Here is a 27223-nt window from a genome sequence, read left to right on the forward strand (position 1 = left end):
TTCCCCCTGATCATAAGACTAGTTTGTTCCCCCTGATCATAAGACTAGTCTGTTCCCCCTGATCATAAGACTAGTCTGTTCCCCCTGATCATAAGACTAGTCTGTTCCCCCTGATCATAAGACTAGTCTGTTCCCCCTGATCATAAGACTAGTCTGTTGCCTGGTGATCCATTTACGACTAAGTGGACTGTAGCAAAGGGAAATGAGGTATATTTGCTCAAGAATACAATTTACTGCTCAGTATGGGAATTGAACCCACAATCTAACCACTGTGAGTACAACACCCTAACCACTGGGCTCCACACCTTCAAACACACACACACATACACAAACATGTATACATATGCATATACATAGAAGTACATATGTATGTGTATGCATGTATGGCAACCATTTTTACGTCTATTTTCCATGCTAGCATGGGTTAGATGAATATATATTTGATGCATTTTTTACTTCTGGATCCCATTCATGTCCTTAATCCTTACTAGTTGCTCGAGTTAGGGATCTCTTATTCCAATGGTCTATTCATCAACAGGAGAAATGATAACAATCTAATCACCCATAGCTAAGAAATTGTCAGAGACAGCAAATGTAAAGACACACACACACATGCTTGTGTGTGTGTGTGTGTGTGACCAATGAGAATGTGATAAGCACAGCAATGTAGCAAACCAAGAGACACAACACAATGACTGTTGTTAGGTTTATTAGTGTCAAGAAGAACGTTCAGCTATAAATAATACTTGAGATAAGCTGAAGTTTTTAATATTTCTGTCATTTCATGGGAGATTTGAGAAACACAGTCTTCTTTAAATTGCTCTTTACCTCATTTTATAAGTTTTTAAAAACTATCTTACTTTCCTTTTTATTCAAAAGACATGGATGTAGATAAGATTATAAGCAACATTCTAACTGGGGACTTTGAAGATGTCAAACGAATTATTGAAAAACAGCCTGAAAAAGTAAGTTTACTTTATATTGCTTCCTCAATGTTAAATGTTTGTTTATTATTTTATGCACAATATTAAACGTTCCTAAGTAACCACATATATTTGTCCATAATATTTCATTTCTTTCTTTACCTCTTTCTTCTAATCCTCATCATTGTCACTTTTTATAAATATTCAACCAGACATTGAGGCATGCCAGAATTGATAGACTGTGAGTGAGAGAGAAACCCATCCTCACACACTGCAATGGAGTATTCTGGCAGGAAATATTCAGTCCAAGAGATGGGGGACAGATGGATCCTATAGATGAATGGTGACTTTGTCAAGAAATTCTCTTGCCATACACAGTCAAAGGTTTTACCAATGTCAAGGGCTACAACATTTCTTTTGCAGAAGTTGTCAAACATACCAAAACACTGGGGAGTCGCATAGGAATCAGACCCCTGCTTGAACCAGCTTTATAGAACTGTACTGGTGCTCATTGAATAGAGAAAGATACCGAAAGGGACAAAGATGATGTCTGTTTATGACATTTTACTTCATAATTGAAATTCTGGAAGTTAGAATGACTGGCTGGTAGTCAGCAGACAGGACACTATCAGCAAGAATTATAAAACAGGGCTTCTCTAACATAGTAGTACTACCCTTGGGTAGGGATTGTGGAAAATTTTATAAGGACCAAGGAGACAAGAAGGCTATGGTGGTACAAATATATGAAGCTCAATGTGTAGTTGAGTTTGGATGAGAAACTAAAGTGAAGGGGTGATGCATCAGTCACCCATGTCAAGACTAGGACCCAGAGGTAAATTAATCTGATCTTTGAGAAAATTAAAAATGAGGGCTATTGAATCATAGTAAGAAAAGGGGCATTGAAAAACTCTTAGTAAATAAAAAGGGGCCATAATTAAAAATTTTAAGAAGCACTGGTATAGAACCATCATGGTTAGGGAGTGATGGGTGGAATTATTTTTTAAGATCTATAGAGATACTCTTGGTAAGAGACCAGAAAATGTGGCTTCTTTTAATTTGGGAGGGAAGACAGCTGACAAATGGTGAAATGCAGAAAAAAACATCCTTTATTTTATTAATGACCATCATACATGTATTTCAATGGTGGGTGAATGTCTGCCAGTTAGTGAAGATAGGTGTTTTCCTCAAGATAAAGTCGATAGTGTTGTTTGTACAGCTGTAATACAGTTGTGTATGAACCACTCACACCTTCTTACATATTGTATGACTACAAACTAAAGTAAGCCCTGATACTGCTGCCTCATTTAGGCTCAAAATTCTGATCACTATTTTCATAATATTTCTTATTTTCTCCATTGTTTCTTTTCTTTTGTGTCTATTTTTCCATAGTTGCACATTTTTAGCTGTGGTTGGTGTCATTCCAAAGTTGTCACAGATATCTAATCACAAATAATTACTTTGTAATACATTCAGTGATTAGCATAAATAGATTTTCAGTCTTTTCCTTGAGCTTATGCATGAACTGAACAGTCTTTCTGAGCCTTTTTCACCCTGATTTACCTGTGCTCTACAGCCAATAGAATGTGGGATATTTCTCTCAAACCTTTCTTGTAGATTTGCTTTTATTCTTTTTCAAGATGATCTCATGTTGCTGTTTCACCAGACATATGACATCTGAAGATCCATGCTTCATTTCAAACATCCTGTTCTTCTCTTGCCGGCTCTTAAAGCTCCTTCATCATTATAGCATTAAATGGAAGCGCTACTACGCCAGACATCAGTGATAACACAGTGTAGAATTTCATGAGTTTTACCAGGGAATATAAAACTAAAATCCTGTCTGACATATTTAGAATCTCCACAATTATTTCTGAGGTTTTGACCCTTTATAGCACTTCACCTGTTCAATTACTTTATACACCATCTTATGGTCTAATCCCTACGGTTGCTTTGTTTAGATGGTTTCTGTTATTTACCTGTGTGTCTCTTATCAGATACCACGTTTGAAATCTTGTCAGTGTTCTCTTCAATTCATAATTGATATCACAGATACCAGTAATAAACTGGAAGATTTTCTCAACTGACTTTTTTCCCCTTCAGTCAGACAAAAGTGAGGTTGTAACTAAGACAGACATCTTATGTTTCATAAGAAAGACTCTTCCATCTACCATGAAACGGTATATTTGTACTGATTTCTCTCGATATTGCTCTGTCCACTTCTATGAAAAGACAGAGAGCACAAGTCATGTAAAGAAAGACACCAATGGTCATCTAAAGTGCATGTCATAGTAAATGGGATAAAACATATAAAGAAAGAAAAGGGAGCAGTAAAAGAACCATAAAAAGGAAAGGGTGCATAGGAACCAGTGTTTCTGAATTACAGAAAGTGTTGTGTTTTTGAAGGTTACAGTGTTCTGACTGCTAACAACCAGTGTAGATAGTTTATTCCATGCCTTGACAATTCTGAGCATAAAATATTGTTTCTGATATCATGGAAACTGGAATGTTTTTTTTATATTTTATAAGCATATCTGAGAGTGGTAAAGATATTAAATTCTAGAAGTAGTCAAAGCTGTTATTGAAAGATGAGGGATAATCTTGTGGGATTCTATCGAGTGAGTTGCTAGAAATGAAAAATTTCTGTGTGTCAATGCATGGAGAAGCAATATATTTAAAAAATGATAAGTGATTTAAAGAGGCTAATTGTATGGTTGTACATCTGTGGACAGCTTCCAGTAGTTTGGTATTCTGAACAAAATGAGCATACCAGATAGGAGACATAACCTATACATATATACATGCATACATATCAGTATATATATAACAAAGTATGGATATAGTAATTTAATTAGGTAACAATGTCTAAGTTAAATGTTTGTGAGAATTTGAAGTTGTAGCTTTGCTGCACTTAGACCAGTGGTAGGACTTGAATGACTGAAACTATACATACATACATACACACACATGCGTGTGTGTTTGTATGTGTGCATATGCATATGAAGGTGAATGGCTCAATGGTTAGGGCATCAGGCTCACAATCAGGAGATAGTGAGTTTGACTCCCAGCCTGGGCTGTGTGTTATATTCTTCAGCAAGGCATTTTATTTCATGCTGCGTACTGGTGTGTGTGTATGTGTGTACATGCATGTGTATGTATGTCTACATCTTTCTTTCTTTCTCTTTCATATTCCTTTCTTTCACTACTGCATCTTCTTTACTCTCTCTTCTCTCCTTTCTCTCTCTTCTTTCCTCCTCTCTCTCTCTCTCCTTTAATATATTTCACATGTTTTCTCTTTCTTCTCTTCAGGTTAACCAAACATCTTCAGCCGGCGTTACATTCCTTATGGCTGCTTGTGAACAAGGCAACGAAAGGTTAATAACCTTATTGGCAGACTCAGGAGCTGATCTCAACATCACTGACACTGATAGGCAGACAGCATTGCATTATGCTGTTAAAAAGTAAGGCTTGAATTAACCAAAATCTTCAGATCTGCTTTTGTTTCGAAATGTCTTGCAATTCCAGACAAATTGAATATCCAAAGATGCCATAATAGTGGCAGTGTGTCACAATGACAACATGATAGTAATAACCAAATAACATCTTTTTCTCATTTTCTCCATCATCCTCCTTATTGAATCACAAAAATCTTTTTCGTTATTTGTTGTCAAAACAGATTATTTTTGCTTTGGAGATATTCTTTGAGATCCAACAATTCTTAAGATTGACCCAGTGTGATTCAGTGTCTTCTCTTCATATTGATTATGGAGCGATCAATCAATTTTTCTCCAAAGAAAATGTTATTTGAGATCTAAAACAAGAAGAAAGATTCTACAATTTGTTTTGGCAGTAAATAATCTGTAAATTTCTTACAAAAATTATTTCTCACCTCCATTTGCAACTTACTCAACACATTTTGAGATGTATTTTGAATTGTGCTTCATAAGGTCTTCTCTGGACAATAAAACATATTTTGAAGTTCTTGTTAGTTTTTATAGCTTCTGCAGTCACAAATCGTTCCGGAATGTTACACACACATCATCATCATCATTGTCGAGCGTTCCTTTTCCATGCTGGCATGGGTAGGAGGGTTTGATAGGAACAGGCAAGTCAGAAGACCACACCAAACACTACTGTCTGCTTAGGTTTGGTTTCTATGGCTAGACGACCTTCCTAACACCAACCACTTCACAGAGTGTACTGGATGCCTTTTACATGCCATCAGAACCAGTGAGGTCACCAATCAATTAATTTGCAAGACAAAGACCTCTCGACTGGTGGAGGAGGTGGGGGTGGGGGAGCTAGTGTTGCGGGAGAGAAAGGTGTCTTGCATTAGAGGAGGGACATGGCTCCTTCAGATGGAGAAGACAGAGGAGGGGAAAGATAGTGAGGATGTGACAGAGAGGGAGCAGGGGCCATACATCCAAGTTACTGGGTGGTGTATAAAGTAGGGTACACTGGGGATTAGGGAGGGTGGTTTGGTGGATTAGTTCACAAGATTTGAAAGGGTGAGTGGGAGCTACATGTGGGGAGCTGATTTAACAAGGGCATATTGTGTGCAGGTAGGAAGCTGGACACGTGAGTGTGAATGGATGGGAAGTGGAATCAGCAATGGTGCTCATGGGTGGATTGTGGGAGAAAGAGGGAGTTGAGAAATGGATATGGATTTTACTTTGCTGGGTGGTTCTTCTCAAGCACACCAAATTGCCAGTGTTTTGTCATCTCCTCTGATCATTTCTCACCACTTCACCCTTTCTGAGTGTGATTCTATTACAATCCTAGAATTGCCACCATGAAATCTGCATTTCAAACTTTCACTTTCCCCACCCAACCCCACTCCCCAATTTCTTAAATTTTCACTTTTTCAAAAAAGATTTTTTGGCAAAATATGCAAAAAATACAGAGATTATGATTCTGGAAAATAATATTTCAAAAATAGAAAATAAATGAACACCCCTCCCCACCGCCCTATGACAAGATGTGAAAGTAAAGTGTTAAATCTACTAATGTTTCACGCATGCTTAGAATTATAAAATAGCAGACGCAAAAAGCATCTAAACAGAAAACCTGACTTATTAGAAACACGTTTCAAAATTTTAATACGAGTTACCAAAGAAAGAATTTTAAAATTTAAATCCACCCCAACTGGAAATCTGCCAAGCTAGAAACAACAGCCAAACCGAGGATCAACTTTCTAAATACGAATTACCATTTTGTTGTGTGTGTGTGTGTGTGTGTGTGTGAGCAAAATATCTCATTTTTACATACCTCTCTTAATTCCAAAAGACCCTGACATGTTGGGGGCAAAATTACAGTATGAGTTATTTCTTTTATTTGGCACACAGGCCATGACACAGAGGGGACAGCACAAGGACACAACAAAACAAAAGGGTTTAGGGGTTGGGGTTACACCTTGGTTAAAAATCAAATATAATGAAATTGGATGAAATTGATCGAATGAAATTGCACATTATAATGAAATCGGAACGAATTATGAAATTATAAATTGATATATTTCCGGGTTTGTGTTCGACCCACCGGTTTTCTCCTTTTTTTTTTATAACTTTTTACTTATGATACCCACTTTTTAAAAGTTTTCCACTGTTGTTTCCTTCTTTGCCGTTCAGACCGGTCCCAAAAATTATGGTATGAGTACCGTTACTGTCAAACTGGAGCACGTGCTTTTGTCTACATTTGAAGAAGATCGTCGCTTTCTATAAAATAAAAAATTTTTGTATATATGTGGTGGGGGGGAAGGGTATCTTTTCAAGTCGGCGTAAAAGCGAGACAGAGAGAGCGCGATTGGATCAAGGAAGTTCTTTTGAGGTTGGCGTTCCGTGTGTGTGTAGGGGGGGTGAGTGCTACAATTTTGTTCCTGCTCTTTAGTCTGTTACTCTTTTACTTGTTTCAGTCATTTGACTGCGACCATGCTGGAGCATCGCCTTTAGTCGAGCAAAGCGACCCCAGGGCTTATTCTTTGTAAGCCTAGTACTTATTCTATCGGTCTCTTATGCTGAACCGCTAAGTTACAGGGACGTAAACACACCAGCATCAGTTGTCAATTGATGTTGGGGGGGGGGGGCAGACACACAAACACACACACACACATATACATATATACGACAGGCTTCTTTCAGTTTCCATCTACCAAATCCACTCACAAGGCTTTGGTCGGCCTGAGGCTATAGTAGAAGACACTTACCCAAGGTGCCACGCAGTGGGACTGAACCCGGAACCATGTGGTTTGGTTTATTTTTTTTTTATGTTTGTGGGCGATTTTTATGATCAGATTCATAGTTACGTTTTATTAATTTTTTTTTTCGTTTATATTATTTGTTTTGAAATGTATTATTACAGGCCAGTAATTGAATTCTTGTTAGTATGAATCAGGAAACCCTTGGATGCAGAGACGTTTGGAAGTTAAAATCTTGCATTTTATTTTCGTTTTGCACACACACACCTGTACACACAAACACAGACTCACAAGCACATACACACACACACACACACAAGCAGACAGAATTTTGCACACACACACACAGCTACACACAAGCAAACAGAATTCTGCATACACACACACACAGCTACACACAAGCAAACAGAATTCTGCATACACACACACACATACACTTGTACACACAAACACCAGATCTTTTCCTTTTGAACGGCACATTGAGAAGTTAATTTTTTGGAACTAAACACTGTCAAACTTTGGACACTGGTAGAAAGTGTCATATAAAACATCTTTTACTCTTAGTGGTGTTGAGAAAAGTTTATATTTTAAAAGTTATCGTATTTCGGTAATTTCAACTAATCAATGACGTGTATTCAGCTGAATAAAATTACTGCTATTGTTTGTCAACAACAACTTCTGGCGGTGTATATTTCGTTTGTCACTATTATTTATGACATCGTTCGTGCGTTTGTACTGGTTTTAGCCTTAAGGTTTTAGGGTTAGGGCTAGAGTTAGGGTTTTAGGATTAGGGTTAGGGTTCGGATTTTAGGTTTAGAGTTACGGAAAAATGTGAAAAATGAAGGAATTGGAGGGGGAGGGGGCAAAAACGTCTTTCCGAAAATAGTAGCTGAAAAACAGGAAAAAAAAAACTAAAGGCAGTAGAAATGTACGAACGATTGTGGTGGTGCCATGAAGTAAATATGCTTCAGATACGCTCGTTTATTCATAAAAACGTAACTGAGATGAAATATGTCATAAATAACAGTGACAATTATTTTTTAATCTGTCGGCCAAAGGGTAATATGCCAGAAATAACAGTGACAAACTAAATATACACCGCCAAAACGTCTCGTTGACAAACCACAGCAGTAATTGTTTTCACCTCAATAGACGTCATTGATTGGTTGAAATTACACAAATAAGACAACTTAACACGAAATAACTTCGAAAATACGCAATTTTCTCAAAAACGCCTAGAGTAAATGATGTTTTATGTGACACATTCTACTAGTGTCCGAAATTTGAAAGTGTTCAGTTACAATAAATTATTTTAAGGTAAAGATCCTATATGTGTGTTTATATATTCATTTATGTGTGTTTTATGACCGCCATACTTCCTTGTTGGTCACTGTTTGTTTTGGCGGTAAAAATACGTCTCGTTGCCCTTAACAACATGCTTTCTCTTGCCTAGTCTGTGTTAGTTGCTATGACAACATTACATTTGCAGACGATGAGAAATCTGCCTTGGATTAGTTTGTCTATACTTTTCAGACATTCCATCTTTCACAAAAGGATTTTCCTAGATTATTTAGTTGTATAATCTGTGAGGATCTCTCTAATATTTATCTATGTATGTATATTCTGCTATATGTAGTATTTGGTGGACATTAGAAGAAGCTATACATTGTGTGAAGTATGTATAAGCTAAAACTGAAGCTGGTGTCAATTGAAACTATATTTTTTCAATGTATACCAAATATGTAGATACTAACAACGTAAACATTGTTTTGTATTGTACACTCGCTGGGATAAAAAGATTTATACATTATACCTTCACCTATTAATATGTGTCTACACACGTACACATTTGTTTACTGTATATTACGATTATACGCATTTCAGTGTTTTTCAAATATTCTGTTGCTTATATTTCTCTCTCTCTCTCTCTCTCTCTCTATATATATATATATATATATATACATACATACATATATATATCCATACATACATACATGCCGGTGGTTTAACTTCAACCAGTTAAACCACCGGCGGGCATACCTACACAAGTGGGCCCCCCAACGAATTTGTTTCCTTATAACTTTTAGATAGGTGGATATTTTTTTAATGAAATTACTTTGACAAAAATGCTTCAGATGATGAAGATTCCAATTATATTGGAATTTGTTGTGAAAACAAATTTTCAAACGTTGAGAAGTTGACTTTCTCAAAATTCACCCAAATCCTTACAGAAACTTTCAGAAAAATGTCTATTTTGTTTCTGTGAAAATTTCTACAAATCCCTTTCAAATGAAGTAGATTAGGATTATATCGGAATTTAACATGGAGACATTTCAAAACTTTGATGGATTCACACACACATATATACTGACACACATCATGGTTATTTTCCAAAGTTCAACTTTCATTTTGTGATGTGTATCAGTGTATATCTGAAAATCCACCAATTTAAAAAAATTTCTTCATATTCAATTCCGATATAATTGGAATCTTCACCATCTGAAACGGTTTTAGTGAAAGAAATTTCATTAAAAAATATCCTTTTTTCTAGAAGTTACAGGGAAACAAATTCGTTGGGGGAGCACACTTGTGTAGGTATGTCTATACATGCATGCACACACGCATATATATATGTAGTGAAACTTAGTGAAACCCCCTACCGCCATTAGATACAAAACTGCTATCGCCATTCTTCACATTTAAATATAATAAACGCGAACGTAGGGGAAAACCCATTCCTTGTCATCACGTGACTGATTATTATTCGAAGCGGCAAGTTCTTCGAACCGTTCCCGCCAGAACGCAAACTGACCAATCACGGCCCCTAATAAGGTCACGTGATAGAGTATATTTCTGATCTCTGGTGAGCCCTCTTAACGCCTTAAATAGAGCAACTCATACCCAACAAATTTGTCTCGGTCAGCTTCTCTTTGAGAGCTGTCCCGTGTACCACACGACAGCAGCAGCAGTTCCAGCGACCACTTCAACAGCTTCGTCCAGCCAACGATGACCACCGCCGTCGCCATATCAGCAACACGTTTCTACGACTACTATCCAGCAACATCGTCATGACCAATACGATTACTACCAAGCAGCCTCAATCTCCACCAGCGTCTACACGACTTTATATGTACACCAAACTACCGCGGCACATCTCTCTCTTCGATTCTGTTAGGTGACTTAGCTTCACCACAGTAAACAAACAGACAAGAGAACCACAGCCAGCGACGAACATCTGTATAACAAGAATCACGGCCCGGCATCGATGCCTCGACATCACAACTAGTGATCAGCTCTGCCATACTCAGCCAACTCACTTCACATACAGATTCATATTATTGTGTACCCAAGAACTGGTAGAATTGCTCACGTGTGTTGACTCTTTCTCTGCTGTAATATTTCACATACACATACATGTATCACTCACATACACACTTTTCTTTGTACGACGGCCTGTCTTTGATTATGTTATTATATGTCGCATTTCACACTCACACACAGACATACATTTTAACGCTACAATAAATATATTTGTTATTTCATCTTATACGGTTGTGGTCTTTCATTGCTGGTCATCTATGTTATCGTAGTATAACATATATTATGTATATCATTCATTGAATGGTTACATATATACACACGCGGCTGTAATGTATATATAGGTTTTTATGCGTTTAATTGAACACGAGTTTGTATTTAATGTAATTACTAAGTGAATGTCTGTGATGTTTATGTTTTTTTCCTTTCAGCCATCAAATTGATGCTGTGGCCTCCTTAGTCTCCAGGGGAACAAATGTTAATAAGAAGGACTCACAGGGCAACACACCTCTACATCTGGCTGTTGAGAAGAACTATAAAGATGTAGTCGAAGTCCTGTTAAGTAACAAAGGAAATACCATTTTACAGGTTAGCGAATACATATATATTTGTGTATATTAGGGTATGTATATATATATATGTGTGTGTGTGTTATATGTATATGATATATACGTACAGTTTAGTGCCCCAAATTTTATTTCCTCATGACTGACGATTCATATTTTTTAAATAAAAGTTGCTGCAAGACTTCCTTTTGTACCCCCACCCTAAAAAAAACACCCTTTCTTTAATATTTTTTTTTCTTTTGCAACACAAGTCCCCCTTTTCGGGGAATACGAATCTGCAAAAAAGAAAATTGGCATAAATCGGCATTTTTAAATTACCCCCACGTCCATTTCCTTCATTCTTTACCATTTTCAGAAATTTTTTTTCCAAAATATGTGAAAAAATACGGAGATTATGATTCTGTATAAAAATTTCCAAAGTATTCTTTTTTTTTTCTACATATGCGGAAAAATACAGAGATTATGATTCGGATAAAAATTCCAGAACATTTCTGTAGTTATGGTTAGGGCTAGGGTTTTAGGGTTAGGGTTAGTGTTTTGAGAAAAAAGTCTGAATTGAAGATGTTGGGGTGAGGGGAGGGGGGAAATTCCACAATGCCGAGTTTTGGCAATTATCCGGAACCTCCGTATCCGAAGACAGAGGTTTTGTCAAAAAAATTTTTTTAGATAAACAAATGTGGGAGAAAATGGTGGGGGGGTGCGGAAGTCTTTCCAAAGTTGCTCATTTCCTTCTGTGTAGATAATGATTATGGTAATAAAATAAAATATCTTTGATGAGTTGCAGATCGATACCCCTCCACCCTCAACACACAGTTTTTCCCTATCTTTCCCACAATCCAGACATAATTATTTGATACAACATTGAAAAGAGTGAATTTCTGTTAAATTTCATTGAAAAACGGGTGGTCTTTTGGAAAAGTTCTCACAAAATGGAAATTATTTGTTCGGCAGTTTCTCTAAACAGTTTCTATTTTTTAAACTTAAAATTTTCTTCACGCAGACCTATTACTCAAAGCCTTTGACGAAATAGAAGGGGATATAGCATCACATGATGTGGAAGACAACTGGAGGTTTCTACGGGACAACCTGCTGAGGGCCACTGACCAGATCTGTGGATGGTGCAAAGTCCCCTCTCGACCTTACCGGCACATGTGCCAGTGGCACGTGAAAAACAACATTCGAGCGTGGTCGTTGCCATGATGCCGGACTGGCTCCCATGCAGGTAGCACGTAAAAGCACCTTTTTGAGTGTGAGCGTGGTCATTGCCAGAACCGCCTGACTGGCCCTCATGCTGGTGGCATGTAAAAGTACCCACTACACTCTCAGAGTGGTTGGCATTAGGAAGGGCATCCAGCTGTAGAAACTTTGCCAGACCAGATTGAGCCTGGTGCCGCCTCTAGCTCACCAGTCCTCAGTCAAACCGTCCAACCCATACCAGCATGGAGAGCGGATGTTAAACGATGATGATAATGAGACCTATACATACATACACAAATATACACACACACATAAACGCATATATACACAAAAATACATAAACAAGTGATCAGTGAAAATATAAAACACGTATGTATATATAGGTATTTATGTATATATATTCGTGTGAAAGTGTATATATATATATATATATATATATATATATATATATATATATATATATATATATATGCACATATATAATGTGTCTGCAGGTATAGAAACGATATAAACCTCATTTATTTACTCCACTCCACCTTCATTCCACTTGTTTATTAATCTGATTCTTTCTCTTTTTCTGACATTTTTCATTTTTGCGTCGCCCCCCATCCCCCTCCCATCCACTAGACGCCATCTTTAATGTCTTTATTGTTTATCTTTTTTAGGTCACTGAGAAAAATAACCAAGGTCGAACACCTCTACATCGTGCCTCTCTGAATGAACACACAGACACAATTGAACTTCTCCTACAACAAAATGGCACTGATGTCAGGGCTGTGACCAACGATGGTTGGACACCTCTACATCTTGCCTCTTGGGATGGACACACAGACACTATAAAACTTCTACAACAAAATGGCACTGATGTCAGGGCTGTGACCAACGATGGTTGGACACCTCTACATCTTGCCTCTGAGAATGGACACACAGACACTATAGAACTTCTCCTACAACAAAATGGCACTGATGTCAGGGCTGTGACCAACGATGGTTGGACACCTCTACATCTTGCCTCTGAGAATGGACACACAGACACTATAGAACTTCTCCTACAACAAAATGGCACTGATGTCAGGGCTGTGACCAACGATGGTTGGACACCTCTACATCTTGCCTCTCTTCATGGACACACAGACACTATTGAACTTCTCCTACAACAAAATTGCACTGATGTCAGGGCTGTGGACAACGATGGTTGGACACCTCTACATCATGCCTCTCAGAATGGACACACAGACACAATTGAACTTCTCCTACAACAGAATGGCACTGATGTCAGTGCTGTGACCAACGATGGTTGGACACCTCTACATCATGCCTCTCTTCATGGACACACAGACACTATTGAACTTCTCCTACAACAGAATGGCACTGATGTCAGTGCTGTGGACAACAATGGTTGGACACCTCTACATCTTGCCTCTCAGGAGGGACACACAGACACTATTGAACATCTCCTACAACAAAATGGCACTGATGTCACTGCTGTGACCAACGATGGTTGGACACCTCTACATCATGCCTCTCTTCATGGACACACAGACACTATTCAACTTCTCCTACAACAAAATGGCACTGATGTCAGGGCTGTGGACAAAGTTGGTTGGACACCTCTACATCTTGCCTCTCAGGAGGGACACACAGACATCATAAAACTTCTCCTACAACAAAATGGCATCGATGCCAATAAAATGGACGAAGATGGTGACACACCTTTACATGTGGCAGTTCAAGAGTAAGTCCCCAATGGATTTGGATTATCCAAATCTGTTTCTTTAATGTTTGTTTTCTTATTTTGAGTCCTTCATGTCATAATCCCACCATGGGTCGTCATGCTTCAACTCTCTCTCACTCTAATGACACTGTAATCTAACTTCATTAATTAATCATCATAATTATTATTGTTGTTGTTGTTGTTACCTGACTAGATTCTTTATTTCATCTCATCCTTCGTTACCTCAACGTTTCAAGTTCAAATCCTCTCTTTTCTTTCTTTCTTTCCATGTAAAACACCTCACCCCCCTCTCTTTCAATTTTCCTCTTTCCTCTGACCCTGGGCTAAATGCAGAATCATTCCCTTACAGTGTTTAGTTTGATCTGTTTATGTTCCAAGTTCAAATCCTCCCAGAGTATCTATTAACAACCTGGGGTCAAAATCTGTACCAGTAATATCCAGGGGTTCATTTAATAAATTGTCCCCCTCTTTTCTCCTGTTCTTGTGTCTGATTACTGTTGGGCAAAATACCTTGTGGTATTTATTTACCACCCTTTATGTTCTGAGTTCAAATCCTGCCAAGGTCACCTTGTCCTTCCATCTTTGCTAAGCTGATAAAATACAATACCAGTCATGTACTGGGGTCTTTATAATCCACATTAACGCTTCTCTCCATCCTAAATGTCGTGGCTATATAACAGTTGTTCATCGTACCATATATAGATTGCTGTGTTTACTCAGGTGTGTATATATATCGTTGGTCTATAATGTAGAGAGCATGTCGAATATACGAGGGGGTACCCAAAAGTAACCGGAAACGTTCTCTGTGGGGCAAAGCCATTGAAGTTTAGGCTTCTGCTGCTAGAAGCCACTTGATGTGATACTCAGGCATCAGTCTGCCAACCGGCATCTTTGGGTGTGGTCCTATTACCACGTGGTGCATCTTTGTTTTGCAGGGCTTCTCCCCTGTTCATCGATTTTTGCAATGGCTGAAATGAAGGAACAGCATGCTTCCATGAGATTCTGTTTTCTGCTGGAGAAAACAGCAGCCGAAACAGTTGTCATGCTTCAAACAACTTGGAAGGACACCTCCATGATGCCATGAGCAAAACACAAGTTCACGAGTGGTGTCCATGCTTTTCGAATGGTCACTTGCCGATTGAGGACGAACCTCATTCAGGGCAGCCGTGGGGCTCCCAAATAAATGAAAACATCATGAAAATTCATGAACTGATTTTGGAAGACTGTCACCGAACAATTGACGAACTTGTTGATATGATTGGTGAGTCCTGGAACTCCTGTCAAGGAATCTTGAGCAAGGAATTGCAAATGAAAAGTGTTGCAGCAAAATTTATGCCTCACTTGCTCACAGAAGATCAAAAGCAGTCTTGGTTGAATGCATTTGGTGAACTGAAAGAACAAGCTGGAAGTCAATCCCTATCTTTTATCAAAGGTCATCAATAGTGACAAAAGCTGGTGCTACAGAATTTGCAGATGTGGAAGAGGCAAGGAAAAATATGATGGAGGCTTGAAAAAGCATCCCTTGGCAAGAGTTCCAGCTCTGCTACAAATAGTGGAAAACATGTCTGGGTCGACGCATTGCTTCAAATGGAGAATACTTTGACGGTGATAATAGTGTTAATATGTAAAAGTAAGCAAAGAAAATAATGTTGCAAAATTCTGGGTTCTTTTGGGTCCCCACCTTATATATGTATAAATGTAGGATCCAGGGATTGAGGTGTAGGAAGGTGAGCTTCAAACAATCCATAGAAAGTGTAAGAAACAACTTTCAGGAACAGAAGGGGTTTATTAGGGGGCAAGGTTGTTGATTCTTTCCTTATCGCATCTTCTCTGTGTTAACATGAGCCTCGTATTGACAGCGTTAACTTCATTTAATCAAGACACCCTTGGTCTGAAGAGTAGCCTGTGATATACACCTCGTTTGGATATTTACCAGTTCCGATGTTCCACTTGCTATGAAACATATGTAGCCCAGATTTTATCTACTCCATTCCTCAACTCATATATATATATATATATATATATATATATATATATATATGTATGTACATATATACACACATGTACAATGTGTATTTGTGTGTATTGATGTAATTAGGTTATAATGACCTAATTACATTTGTTTTCATTAATCTAATAATAATATTTTTTCCTTTCCTATTTGTATAACTTTCAGGCAACACTATGATGTGGTGACTTTGATGCTGTCCCAGGTTAGTTAAATGCATATTATATCCTCTCTCTCTAATATTCAATATTAATATCATCAAAATACCAGTGAAATTCTGGGGGTAGATTTAATCAACTGCACTGCAGCAACCTTTAAATGGCAGGTCTTGGGCCTATGAAGAATAATTATGGTGGTGGTAACGATGATCATAGTAGTAGTGGTGGTGACAGTCCAACTGACCACCACTGCTGACAGTACTATATTTAATGGTCAGACAAAACAAGGTCATTATGAATTCAACCCATATATATCAGATTATATATATCAACATCAACCACTACGCCATATGCCCACAGGTATATGATGTAGTGGTTAAGAGCGTGGGCTACTAACCCCAAGATTCCGAATTCGATTCCAGGCAGTGACCTGAATAATAATAACTATAATAATAATAATAATGATGATAACTTCGAAAAATATGTTAGGAATGAGAACCCAGGTTCGAAATTTCCCCAAGACACCTGATGAAGGCTGGAGGATATATCGGCTGAAATATTGTGTTAACAACAAATAAAATGAGGACAAATATCCGTCAGATGTTAATAATGATCATCATCACCTTTTAAGGTCTGTCTGTCATGCTGTGTGTGTGTGTGTGTGTTATATGTGTATATTGTTGGTGTCGGCATTTTATCTTGTGTCCAATAATTTATTTGGCTTCTTGGCTGCTTTCTTCCCTCTGTACATATGTATAAATGTGGGTGTATATATATATATATATATATATATATATATATATATATATATATATATATATATATATATATATATATATACACACACACACACGGAGTTATTCTTGCCAGACATATTGCAGACTGAGATTATGCAGCAGAGATAAGTTAAGGGTCCTTGTCCTCAGAAACAAAGCTAAATGAGGGCATGCTGTACTCAGTCCCTATTGCTTCGTTAATCCATTACCATCAATACATAATGAATTAACTTCCCTTGTCCTCTCTCCCTACCTAACTCCACAGATTAACTACCCTTACTGTATTTGTCTACCTAACTTATTTACCTGTATTTCTATTAACATTGCTTTGCATGAATGCCAGGATGCAGCACCTTCCACTGTTGGTGGTGACAATACCTGATTAACTCCTATTTACAGGTATCCATACTAACCCTTCTTTACTAATGCCTGCACAACACCCATGTCCCTTGGTGTTAGCGAGTGTTACATGAATGATGCAGGATTAAATGCAAGGACAACTGTTAATGACATGCTGGCTGGCAAATGCTAATAACAACCTTTTCAGGTGCTGAAAGCCGCAGCCAATGTAGACACAGCACTGTCAATGTAAGCACAGCAACAACCATCTCGTCCTATGCGCCCCCCCCCCACACACACACACAAGGAATGCCAAATGAACTGAAGGGCTACTTCTATGACACTCTTCTGCTGGCCACTTCAAAGATAAATGACTGTGACCTTATCTTCATGGCTGGTGATTTCAGTGGATATGTTGAGCAGCACCCAGGTATCTTCGATGCGTTACATGGAGGGATACAGAATTGGTTCCTGAAATGAGGAGGGTGCAAGACTACTGGAGTTCTGAGATGGAAATGACCTAATGACCGCAATACTTGATTCCGAAAGCTAGCCAGTCACTTGATAACCTATAAATCTGGGGAACATGCTAGCCAGACTGACTACATTCTCACCAGAAATCAGGATTCGTGGCTGCTCATAAATGCAAAGGCCTTCAGTGGAGAAGAGTGTATCCCACAACATAGGTTACTCATTGGGGAGTTCAAGCTACTAGCTTGAAGGATTCCAAGGGGTAAACCAGTTTGGAAAAGAAGATTATGGAAGCTGAAGGATCCTTCAATTAATCAGAGATTTAGTGATGTCCTAAATGAAGTATATAATGAGAAGGAGGATTTAAAGACTTGTAACATAGAGAGTAAGTGGAAGTTCCAACGGGACAACTTGGTGAGAGCCTTGGGCCAAATTTGTGGCTGGTGCAATATCCCAGCCATGCCTAAGGTGAAATGGTGGTGGTGGTGGTGGAAAAGGGTAGTTTACAAGGCCATTAGAACAAAGAAATGGGCTTGGAAGGGTGGTGGCAGCAAAGAGTTATATCAGGCAGCTAGGAAGCAGGTATACTTAGCCATGAGTGAAGCAGAAAGGAAGAAGTTTGCCAATGTTAACTTGGAAAATAGTTTTTGTGTGTGGAAGGTGCAGAAGTACAATGTACAGAAAATAGACTCCATCAAATGCCAGTGGGGTAAGCTAGAGGCAGTTGATAACTGCTGTTATCTTGGTTACAAGTTAGTAGTAGTGGAGGTGGATGCTGCAAGAGTGTAGCTGTGAGAATAAGAACAAACTGGGCAAAGTTGAGAGAGCACCTACCTCTGTTGGTAACAAAGGGCCTCTCCTCACTGAAAGGCAGACTGTATGATGCCTGTGTGTGGACAGCTATGCACCATGGCAGCAAAACATGGGCTGTGACTGCTGAGGACATGCATAGGCTTGAAAGGAATAAAGCTAGTATGCTTTGCTGGATGTGCAATGTCAGTGTGCATGTACGACAAAGGTCTAAGCGTCTTGAGAGAAAAGTTGGGCACAAGAGGTATGATATGTAGTGTGCAAGAGAAGCAACTGTGCTGGTATGGTCCTGTGATACATATGGATGGGAACAGATGTGTAAAGAAGTGCCACACTCTAACTGTGGAAGACGTAGACCCAGGGAAACATGGGACGAGGTGGTGAAGCAGTATCTTCAAACTTTGGGCTTCATGGAGGTGGTGACATGTGACTGAGACCTCTGGCGATATGCTGTGTGTAAGAAGACTCATCAAGCTAAGTGAAATCGCAGTTGTGGCTGCGCCGGTGTTATGTAAATGACACGTGTTATAGGTGCGATCTTTGATGGTACCATGTAAATGACACCTGCGAACTATGGCTGTTGCTGGTACCATGTATTGTAGTCATGGTCATCGAGTGTGCCATCTAAATGGCACCCGAGAACCATGGTCATTGGCAGTGCCATATAAGCAGCAAACTTCAATCACAGTTGTGGTCATTGCCAGCGTCATCTAACCCAAACCAGCAAGATAGCAGACACTAAATGATGATGGTGATATATATATATATATATATATATATATATATATATATATATATATATATATACGCACATATATATACACACACACATGTATATTTCGGATATAGACAGCAGTAGCTAGCAAAACAGAGAAAGTTTTCTTGTGATCGAACCACTGAACAGCCAGTATATATGTGTGTGTATATATATATATATATATATATATATATATATATATATATATATATAAAGTGTAGTATATTGCCACTTAAGTGTGGCTGACCCCTAGGGGTGGATGTTACTGTTGCTTTTAGCCCCAGGAGGACATCTCCTCCAGCTGGCTTATCGACACACGACTGTGTCCTGTTTGCCAAGGGAAGCAACAGTAACATCCACCCCTAGGGGTCAGCCACACTTAAGTGGCAATATACTACACTTTATCGTGCAGTTACTGTTAATACTTCATTTAGAGAATTAACATTGCTTGTTTTCACCTTTTCAATATCAGTGAAGAATTTCACTGGAAAAGAAGATATAAGGTTTGCCAGGTTTTTGTCTCTCTCACCAAGGTCATCAGCTGTCGAACGCCGACGAAGGGAAATAACCCTGAAATCCGGATACGTTCGTGCTGCTGATCGAGGTGAGAGGGATAACTTCCCTTGGCAAACAGGACACAGTCGTGTGTCGATAAGCCAGCTGGAGGAGATGTCCTCCTGGGGCTAAAAGCAACAGTAACATCCACCCCTAGGGGTCAGCCACACTTAAGTGGCAATATACTACACTTTATCGTGCAGTTACTGTTAATACTTCATTTAGAGAATTAACATTGCTTATATATATATATATATATATATATATATATATTAGAAAGTCTATGAGAATTACATAATACAGTTTATATACACGTATATAAATATATATACACATCATCATCATTGTTTAATGTCCGCTTTCCATGCTGGCATGGGTTGGACAGTTTGACTGAGGACTGGCAAGCCAGAAGGCTGTACCAGGCTCTAATCTGATCCGGTAAGGTTTCTACACCTGGATGCCCTTCCTAATGCCAACCACTCCGAGAGTGTAATGGGTGCTTTCTATGTGCCACATTGACATTTGCACCAATAACAAAAATCCAAGCTTCAGAATTTTTCCCCTCTACCAATTCAGGGACGATACAACCTGTAGCCAACAAATTAGTAAAGAGACTCTCTTTATTGCAAAATACAGACCCCTTTTGAACACATCTACAACAAACGACATATCCACCACGGCCTTAGAATAACACAAACACACACCCAAATATTAAAAATGATACTCAAGAGATTCCCAAGAATTCATTAAGAAACAGTCCCAATCATTGCTATTATCCATAATGAGCCACTTTTAGGTCACTTGACCATTTAACATCCTACTACTATTATATCACCTACATTCCTTTCTTATTCTCCCTTCTCTTTCTCCTTCTTTGTCTTCTTCCTCTCCGCCACCTCCTTCCTAACTTTACCACTATTGCTGTTTAGAATAACACCTATGCAAATTTTTATAAACAATACATTCAAAAGAGATGTCTCAACAATTCAATCACTACTACCATCCAGAACAAGTCACTTCCAGGGCACTTGACCATTTAACATCCTACTACTACTATGGCATTCCCGCATTCTTCTCCTCCCCCTCCATCCTCTTCTCCTTCTTTTTACCTGCCAGAATTCACAACGACCTCGAACTCACTAGAGTAAACAAGAGAGACAGAGACAGGCAGAAACAAGGAAAATGCCCCTTGTATTTGAATACTCTGCAAATATTCTTTTAAAAAAACTTTTCTTTTAATTTTTCCAAAATTTAATTGTTTTCTATACTTACAGTTGAAAAAGTCTCAATGACTGAAACCGGTACTGAAATGTTTTTTATAAAATTATTTTAGCATTTTCTACCTTTTCTTGTTTTTTTTTTCAATATATACAAATATATATATATATATATATATATATATATATATATATATATATATATATATATTCAAATGTAAATATGTGAAGTATTTATTACTGCTATAAACAGTAATGATGAGGTGGCTAGGAAGACTTCTACCAATACAGGTATAATATACAATAATTGAAGAAAAGAAGGGTAAAAATACTGCTTGCTTAAAATCAAAGCAACAGCTTCAAAAAACCCACAAATCTTACGATAAATATTTATCATAAGATTGGTGGTTTTTTTTAAGCTGTTGCTTTGATTTGGAGCAAGCACTATTTTTACCCTTCTTTTCTTATATATATGTAGTGAAACTACCTATCGCCATTAGATACAAAATTGCTATCGCCATTCTTCTCATTTAAATATAAATAAACGCGGGCGTAGCAGAGAACGCATTCCTTGTCATCACGTGACTGATTATTATTCGAAGCGGCAACTTCTTCGAACCGTTCCCGCCAGAACGCAAACTGACCAATCACGGCCCCTAATAAGGTCACGTGATAGAGTATTAAACTGAAGCCATCGGGAACCGATAGTTTGTTATAAATAGCTTTAACTCGGCGCCAAATTCGTCTCGGTCCAGTTTCTCTTTGAGATCTGTTCCGTGTACCACACGACAGCAGCAGCAACAATCAGCCAGTGACCACTTCAACAGCTTCGTCCAGCCAACGATGACCACCGCCGTCGCCATATCAGCAACACGTTTGTACGACTACTACCAAGCAGCCTCAATCACCACCAGCGTCAACACGACTTACTATGTACACCAATCCAAACCACCGCGGCACTTCTCTCTCTTCGATTCTGTTAGGTGACTCAGCTTCACCACGATAATAAACAGACAAGAGTTCTCAGTCAGCGAGGAACATCTGTATAACAAGAATCACGGCCCGGCATCGATGCCACGACATCACAACTAGTGATCAGCTCTGCCACACTCAGCCTCCTCACTTTCACATACAGAACTTTTCCTATAGTGTACTAAAGAACTGGTATAATTGCTCACGTGTTATTGACTCTTTCTCTGCTGTAATAACTCACATACACATACATGTATCACTCACATACATACTTTTCTTTGTACGACGGCCTGTCTTTGATTACATTCTTATATGTCGCATTCCCACTCACACACAGACATACATCTTTAACGCTGCAATAAATATCTCTGTTATTCATCTCATACGGTTGTGGTCTTTCATTACTGGTCATCTATGTTATCGTAGCATAACATATTATGTATATCATATTTGATATATAATTTTGTGTTCGACCGTGTGACACGTTTAAATAAAAGGAGTCCTCTGTTTTTCCATTCGTCACCATTTCTCCTTTTTTGAGTTCGCACGGTCGTTCCTTACATATATATATATATAATGTATTGTATCACCAATTATTATGACGATACTGTTTACACTATAACCTTGTAGCAACAATAAAGCATATTACGGAGCAGGGTAACAACAACAATCCATGCACGAACCAACAAACTACGAAAACAACACCTTACCACTTCCTGCAATTAACACCTACCCTCTCTGGTCTCTCAGTCAGACCCTTACTATTCATAGTCGTTCAGTCAAGTCTGTTCTCGCATGGGTTGTTGTGACTCTCGCCACAACATGTAATTGACTCCAGGACTTATTCTTTGAAAGACTAGTACTTCTGTTGATTCTTTTTGCTGAACCGCTAAGTTACAGGGATGTAAACACACCAGCGTTGATTGTCAAGCGATGTTGCGGGGATAAACACACACACACACACATATACATATACGATGGGCTTCTTTCAGTTTCTGTCTACCAAATCCACTCCAAGGCTTTGGTCAGCCCGAGACTGTAGTACAAGACACTAGCCCAAGGTGTCATGCAGTGGGGCCACCCCTGTATATATGTATGTATATATATATTTATATATGTGTGTGTGTGTTTGTGTGTATCTCAATTCTTTAACATTCATGTATATGTGTGTATGTACAGGAATGTTAAGGACGTGGACGCTAACCAACTCACCTGTTTTATGAACCCCTTATTAATATAGCAACATTATAATTCTTCTTTACTAGTTTTGATCTGCTAATTATATGTTCACTCTTGTTCTACTCGCCTGAAACGTACTATATTGAGAGATAAATATAGATTAGGCTGAAACAGTCTGTTTATGACATCTTAATAGGTTTATCATGTCCCTAACACATATCCGTAGCAAGTTATGGAGGGACCATACAGAAGGTTGACTACACTAACAAACATCAAATGTACATGATCAGGTTGGTTGAGTACCCAGTAGAAGACAGCAATGACACATTGATATCCACTCTAATTTTCATGTACATTTTCAATTTCTATTTTTACTTCCACAAAGGATTCAGTGAAACTGGATATTGAGAACCATAAGAAAATGACACCATTACTGGAAGCCGTCTCCAGCGCCCACCTCGGAATAATCCATAAATTGATTACACATGGAGCAAACATACATGTTGTCGACAATGATGGCAATAATTGTTTGCACCTTGGTGTAAGGAAGAAGATGTTTCATTCTGAGGTGGAACACATTCACATTTTAGATGAGGTAAGTTTTTAAAACTGTTTGTGAATGTGTGTGTGTGGTTGGCATTAGGAAGGGCATCCAACCGTAGAAACCATACCAAAGCTGGCAGTTGGTGCCTGAGCAGCTCTGCAGTTGCCAAGCTCCTGCCAAACCATCTAACCCATGCCAGCATAGCAAACGAATGTAAAATGATGATGAGGAGGATGTCTGTGTGTGTAAGTGAGAGAAAGGGATAGAAATTGAGAAACAGGGAGACATTGTTTGCTATTTTTTTTCACTCCCATCCATATCTCTTCTTTTAGTATTAAATAATTCAGTTTCTCCTGATAGCACTAGTTGTATTATGTAACTAACGATATTCCATCTCCTTTCACCTTCAAAAGCATGGCCACTCAACTGTAAAGAAGGTAACCCATCTTGGATATTGGTCTTGTAAACACTGCCATCACAGTATGAAGGAGAGGTGACCAATGACAGAGATAGAGGGTAGAAGAGAGTTCTGTGTGACATGATAGATGAATACCTTTGTAATACTGGTTAGGGTTAGGGTGACATAGGAAATACATGATTTCTTGTGGACATGTCATTAGAATGTTGAATGTTAGAACACTAGAGAGTGGATACAACAAAGGAAGATCCTTAGTGTGATTTTGGCTTGGTTTGTATGTTCTACTACATACATACATATATATATATATATATATATATCTCATCATTTAGTGCCCGCTTTCCATGCTGGCATATCTTAGACAGTTTGACTGGAACTGGTAAGCCAGAGAGTCAGTCTGCTTTTGGATTGGTTTCTACAGCTAGACCTTGTGATGAGAGTGACTTTTACGTTAAGATGAGCACACAAAAGTGTGACGTCACAATGTAAACAAACACATGGTAATGGCTGTGCCCTGTGTTGTGTCATAGAAACAGATCTGATGAGATTCCTTGGTAAGATACAGCATCTGGGAAAGTACATGCCAAATCTCCCCAGTGAAACAGTAGTTCTACGGGAGTTATTGCCAAAGGACATTGCATGGCACTGGGAAGGAAGGCAGCAAACATGTTTCAAGAATTTGAAACAAAGAGTGACAGAGACTCTGGTGCCACAGTACTTTGATGTTACAAAGCCAGTAACGTTATCAGTTGATGCAAGCTCCCAAAAGTTAGGAGCAGTATTGATGCAAGCTGACAAGCCTGTAGCATTTGCTTTGGGGTCACTGACAAATGCGTAAAAGAAGTATGTGCAGGTTGAGAAAGAGATGCTAGGTATCCTCCATAGATGTGAGAAGTTTCATTCGTACATCTACTGGAAAACAATTCAAGTAGAAACTAATTGCAAGCCCCTTGAAATGATATTTCAGAAACCCTTGTGTAGAGCTTTTCTCAGAGGTTGCAGAGAATGTTGCTGTGGCTACAGAAGTATGATCTTCAAGTTACCTACAGTCCTGGCAAACAACTATTGCACGATTGAGATCCTATACAGATCCTAATCATATTTGGTTTCACTACTGTTACCATGCTATTAATCCAGTTTATGGATTGAGTCTCTTTGACGACAACTCGAGCTAGGTCATTCAATCAAGTTCTGCTTGCACCTTGTCCGTCAAAGCAGCAGGCACTTTCCTCGGTGGGTGTACCATGGGTGTGATTTTGTCCACTAATTCTATGTGGTGTCTCCCAGCATGCATCCAAGTCCTTGGAAAAGCTGCTCTGGATATTCTTCCCGTATGTCTGTATTCCCTTTCTGTATGTTGTGAACTCGCTCTACCAACTTCATTTTCTCACAGGTTTTTCTTCCCGGTATACTTGAGCGGTTTTCCTCCACAACCTGGAACAGTACTTCATTCAACATGCCACTAATTTCACTTGATATTGATAATTCCATCTGTCCAGGCGGGAGTCACTTTTCTCCAAAGTATGTCATAATTTATCTGGTGTCAGAAGTAGGATTGAATAATCACCCGAATGAATCAGATAAGAAGCCCAACTGTGCTGAGAAGGCAATGTAGCTGAGAACTGGAATCGGTGGACACAAAGGTTTGAACTGCATCTTACAGCTAGCGGAATCGCAACCAAATCACAGAATGTGAAGTGTACTACTTTACTTGACAGAATTGTGGAATTCTTAGTGATAGCCTCTGAATGCGGTTATTGAGAGAACATGATCTTGATTTGGAAAAAACTGCACAGATGTGTATCATCATCATCATCATCATCGTTTAACGTCCGCTTTCCATGCTAGCATGGGTTGGACGATTTGACTGAGGACTGGTGAAACCGGATGGCAACACCAGGCTCCAGTCTGATTTGGCAGAGTTTCTACAGCTGGATGCCCTTCCTAACGCCAACCACTCAGAGAGTGTAGTGGGTGCTTTTACGTGTCACCCGCACGAAAACGGCCACGCTCGAAATGGTGTCTTTTATGTGCCACCCGCACAAGCCAGTCCAGGGGCACTGGCAACGATCTCGCTCGAAAATCCTACAGGAGCCAGTCAGGCGGTACTGGCAACGGCCACGCTCAAAATGGTGCATCTCATGTGCCACCCGCACAAGAACCAGTCCAGGGGCACTGGCAACGATCTTACTTGGCTTGCCGGGTCTTCTCACGCACAGCCCATTTCCAAAGGTCTCGGTCCGTAGTCATCGCCTCGGTGAGGCCCAATGTACGAAGGTCTTGCCTCACCACCTCAGCCCAGGTCTTCCTGGGCCTACCTCTTCCACGGGTTCCCTCAACTGTTAGGGTGTGGCACTTTTTCACGCAGCTATCCTCCTCCATTCTCACCACATGTCCATACCAGCGCAATCGTCTCTCTTGCACGCCACAACTGATGCTTCTAATGTTCAGCTTTTCTCTCAAGATACTTACACTCTGACGGGTATTCACATTGACATTACACATCCAACGGAGCATACTGGCTTCATTCCTTGCGAGCTTACGTATGTCCTCAGCAGTTACAGCCCATGTTTCACTGCCATGTAGCATGGTTGTTCGTACGCATGCGTCATACAGTCTGCCTTTTACTCTGAGTGAGAGTCCCTTTGTCGCCAGCAGGGGTAAGAGCTCTCTAAACTTTGCCCAGGCTATTCTTATTCTAGCAGCTACACTTTCAGCGCACCCACCCCCACTACTAACTTGGTCGCCCAGATAGCGGAAGCTATCGACTACCTCTAGTTTTTCACCCTGGAATGAGATAGAAGTTGTTTCCTGTTTGTTTGCAGTCTTTATTGCACCTGAACATCTGCCACAAACAAAAACTAACTTGCTAGTTAACCTGCCTTTGATGTTGCTGCACCTCTTATGTGTCCATAGCTTGCACCGGGTACATCTTATAGAGTTACTACCTACTCCTTTTCTACATACTGAGCAGGGCCATCTACCTGAAGGGGTTTGTGTTTTATCTACCTTCCTACTTATTAGGATTTTGGTTTTAGCTAGGTTGACTCTAAGGCCCTTCAATTCTAGACCTTGCTTCCACACCTGAAA

General features: G+C 39.1%; 1 protein-coding gene across 29 annotated transcripts in view; it reads left to right on the forward strand.

The window, feature by feature from the left end:
* The window catches only part of LOC149130302 (uncharacterized), a 51098-nt gene that overhangs the window by 11416 nt on the left and 12459 nt on the right, over nt 1-27223 (forward strand). For 28 of the 29 annotated variants that reach the window (XM_089345220.1, XM_089345222.1, XM_089345227.1 and 25 more), the window contains exons 2-7: nt 880-965; nt 4230-4381; nt 10863-11019; nt 12860-13929; nt 16106-16142; nt 23557-23766. In XM_089345220.1, the coding sequence (XP_089201346.1) occupies nt 882-965; nt 4230-4381; nt 10863-11019; nt 12860-13929; nt 16106-16142; nt 23557-23766 (1710 nt within the window). In that variant the 5' untranslated portion in view covers nt 880-881. Of the gene's footprint in view, nt 1-879; nt 966-4229; nt 4382-8708; nt 8789-10862; nt 11020-12859; nt 13930-16105; nt 16143-23556; nt 23767-27223 lie in introns of those variants that run through there. The other variant, XM_089345235.1, reaches the window with a different exon arrangement.

The sequence above is a fragment of the Octopus bimaculoides genome, chromosome 29 (genome assembly GCF_046866305.1).
Source record: "Octopus bimaculoides isolate indiv1 chromosome 29, ASM4686630v1, whole genome shotgun sequence".
NCBI classification, from domain to species: Eukaryota; Metazoa; Mollusca; class Cephalopoda; order Octopoda; family Octopodidae; genus Octopus; species Octopus bimaculoides.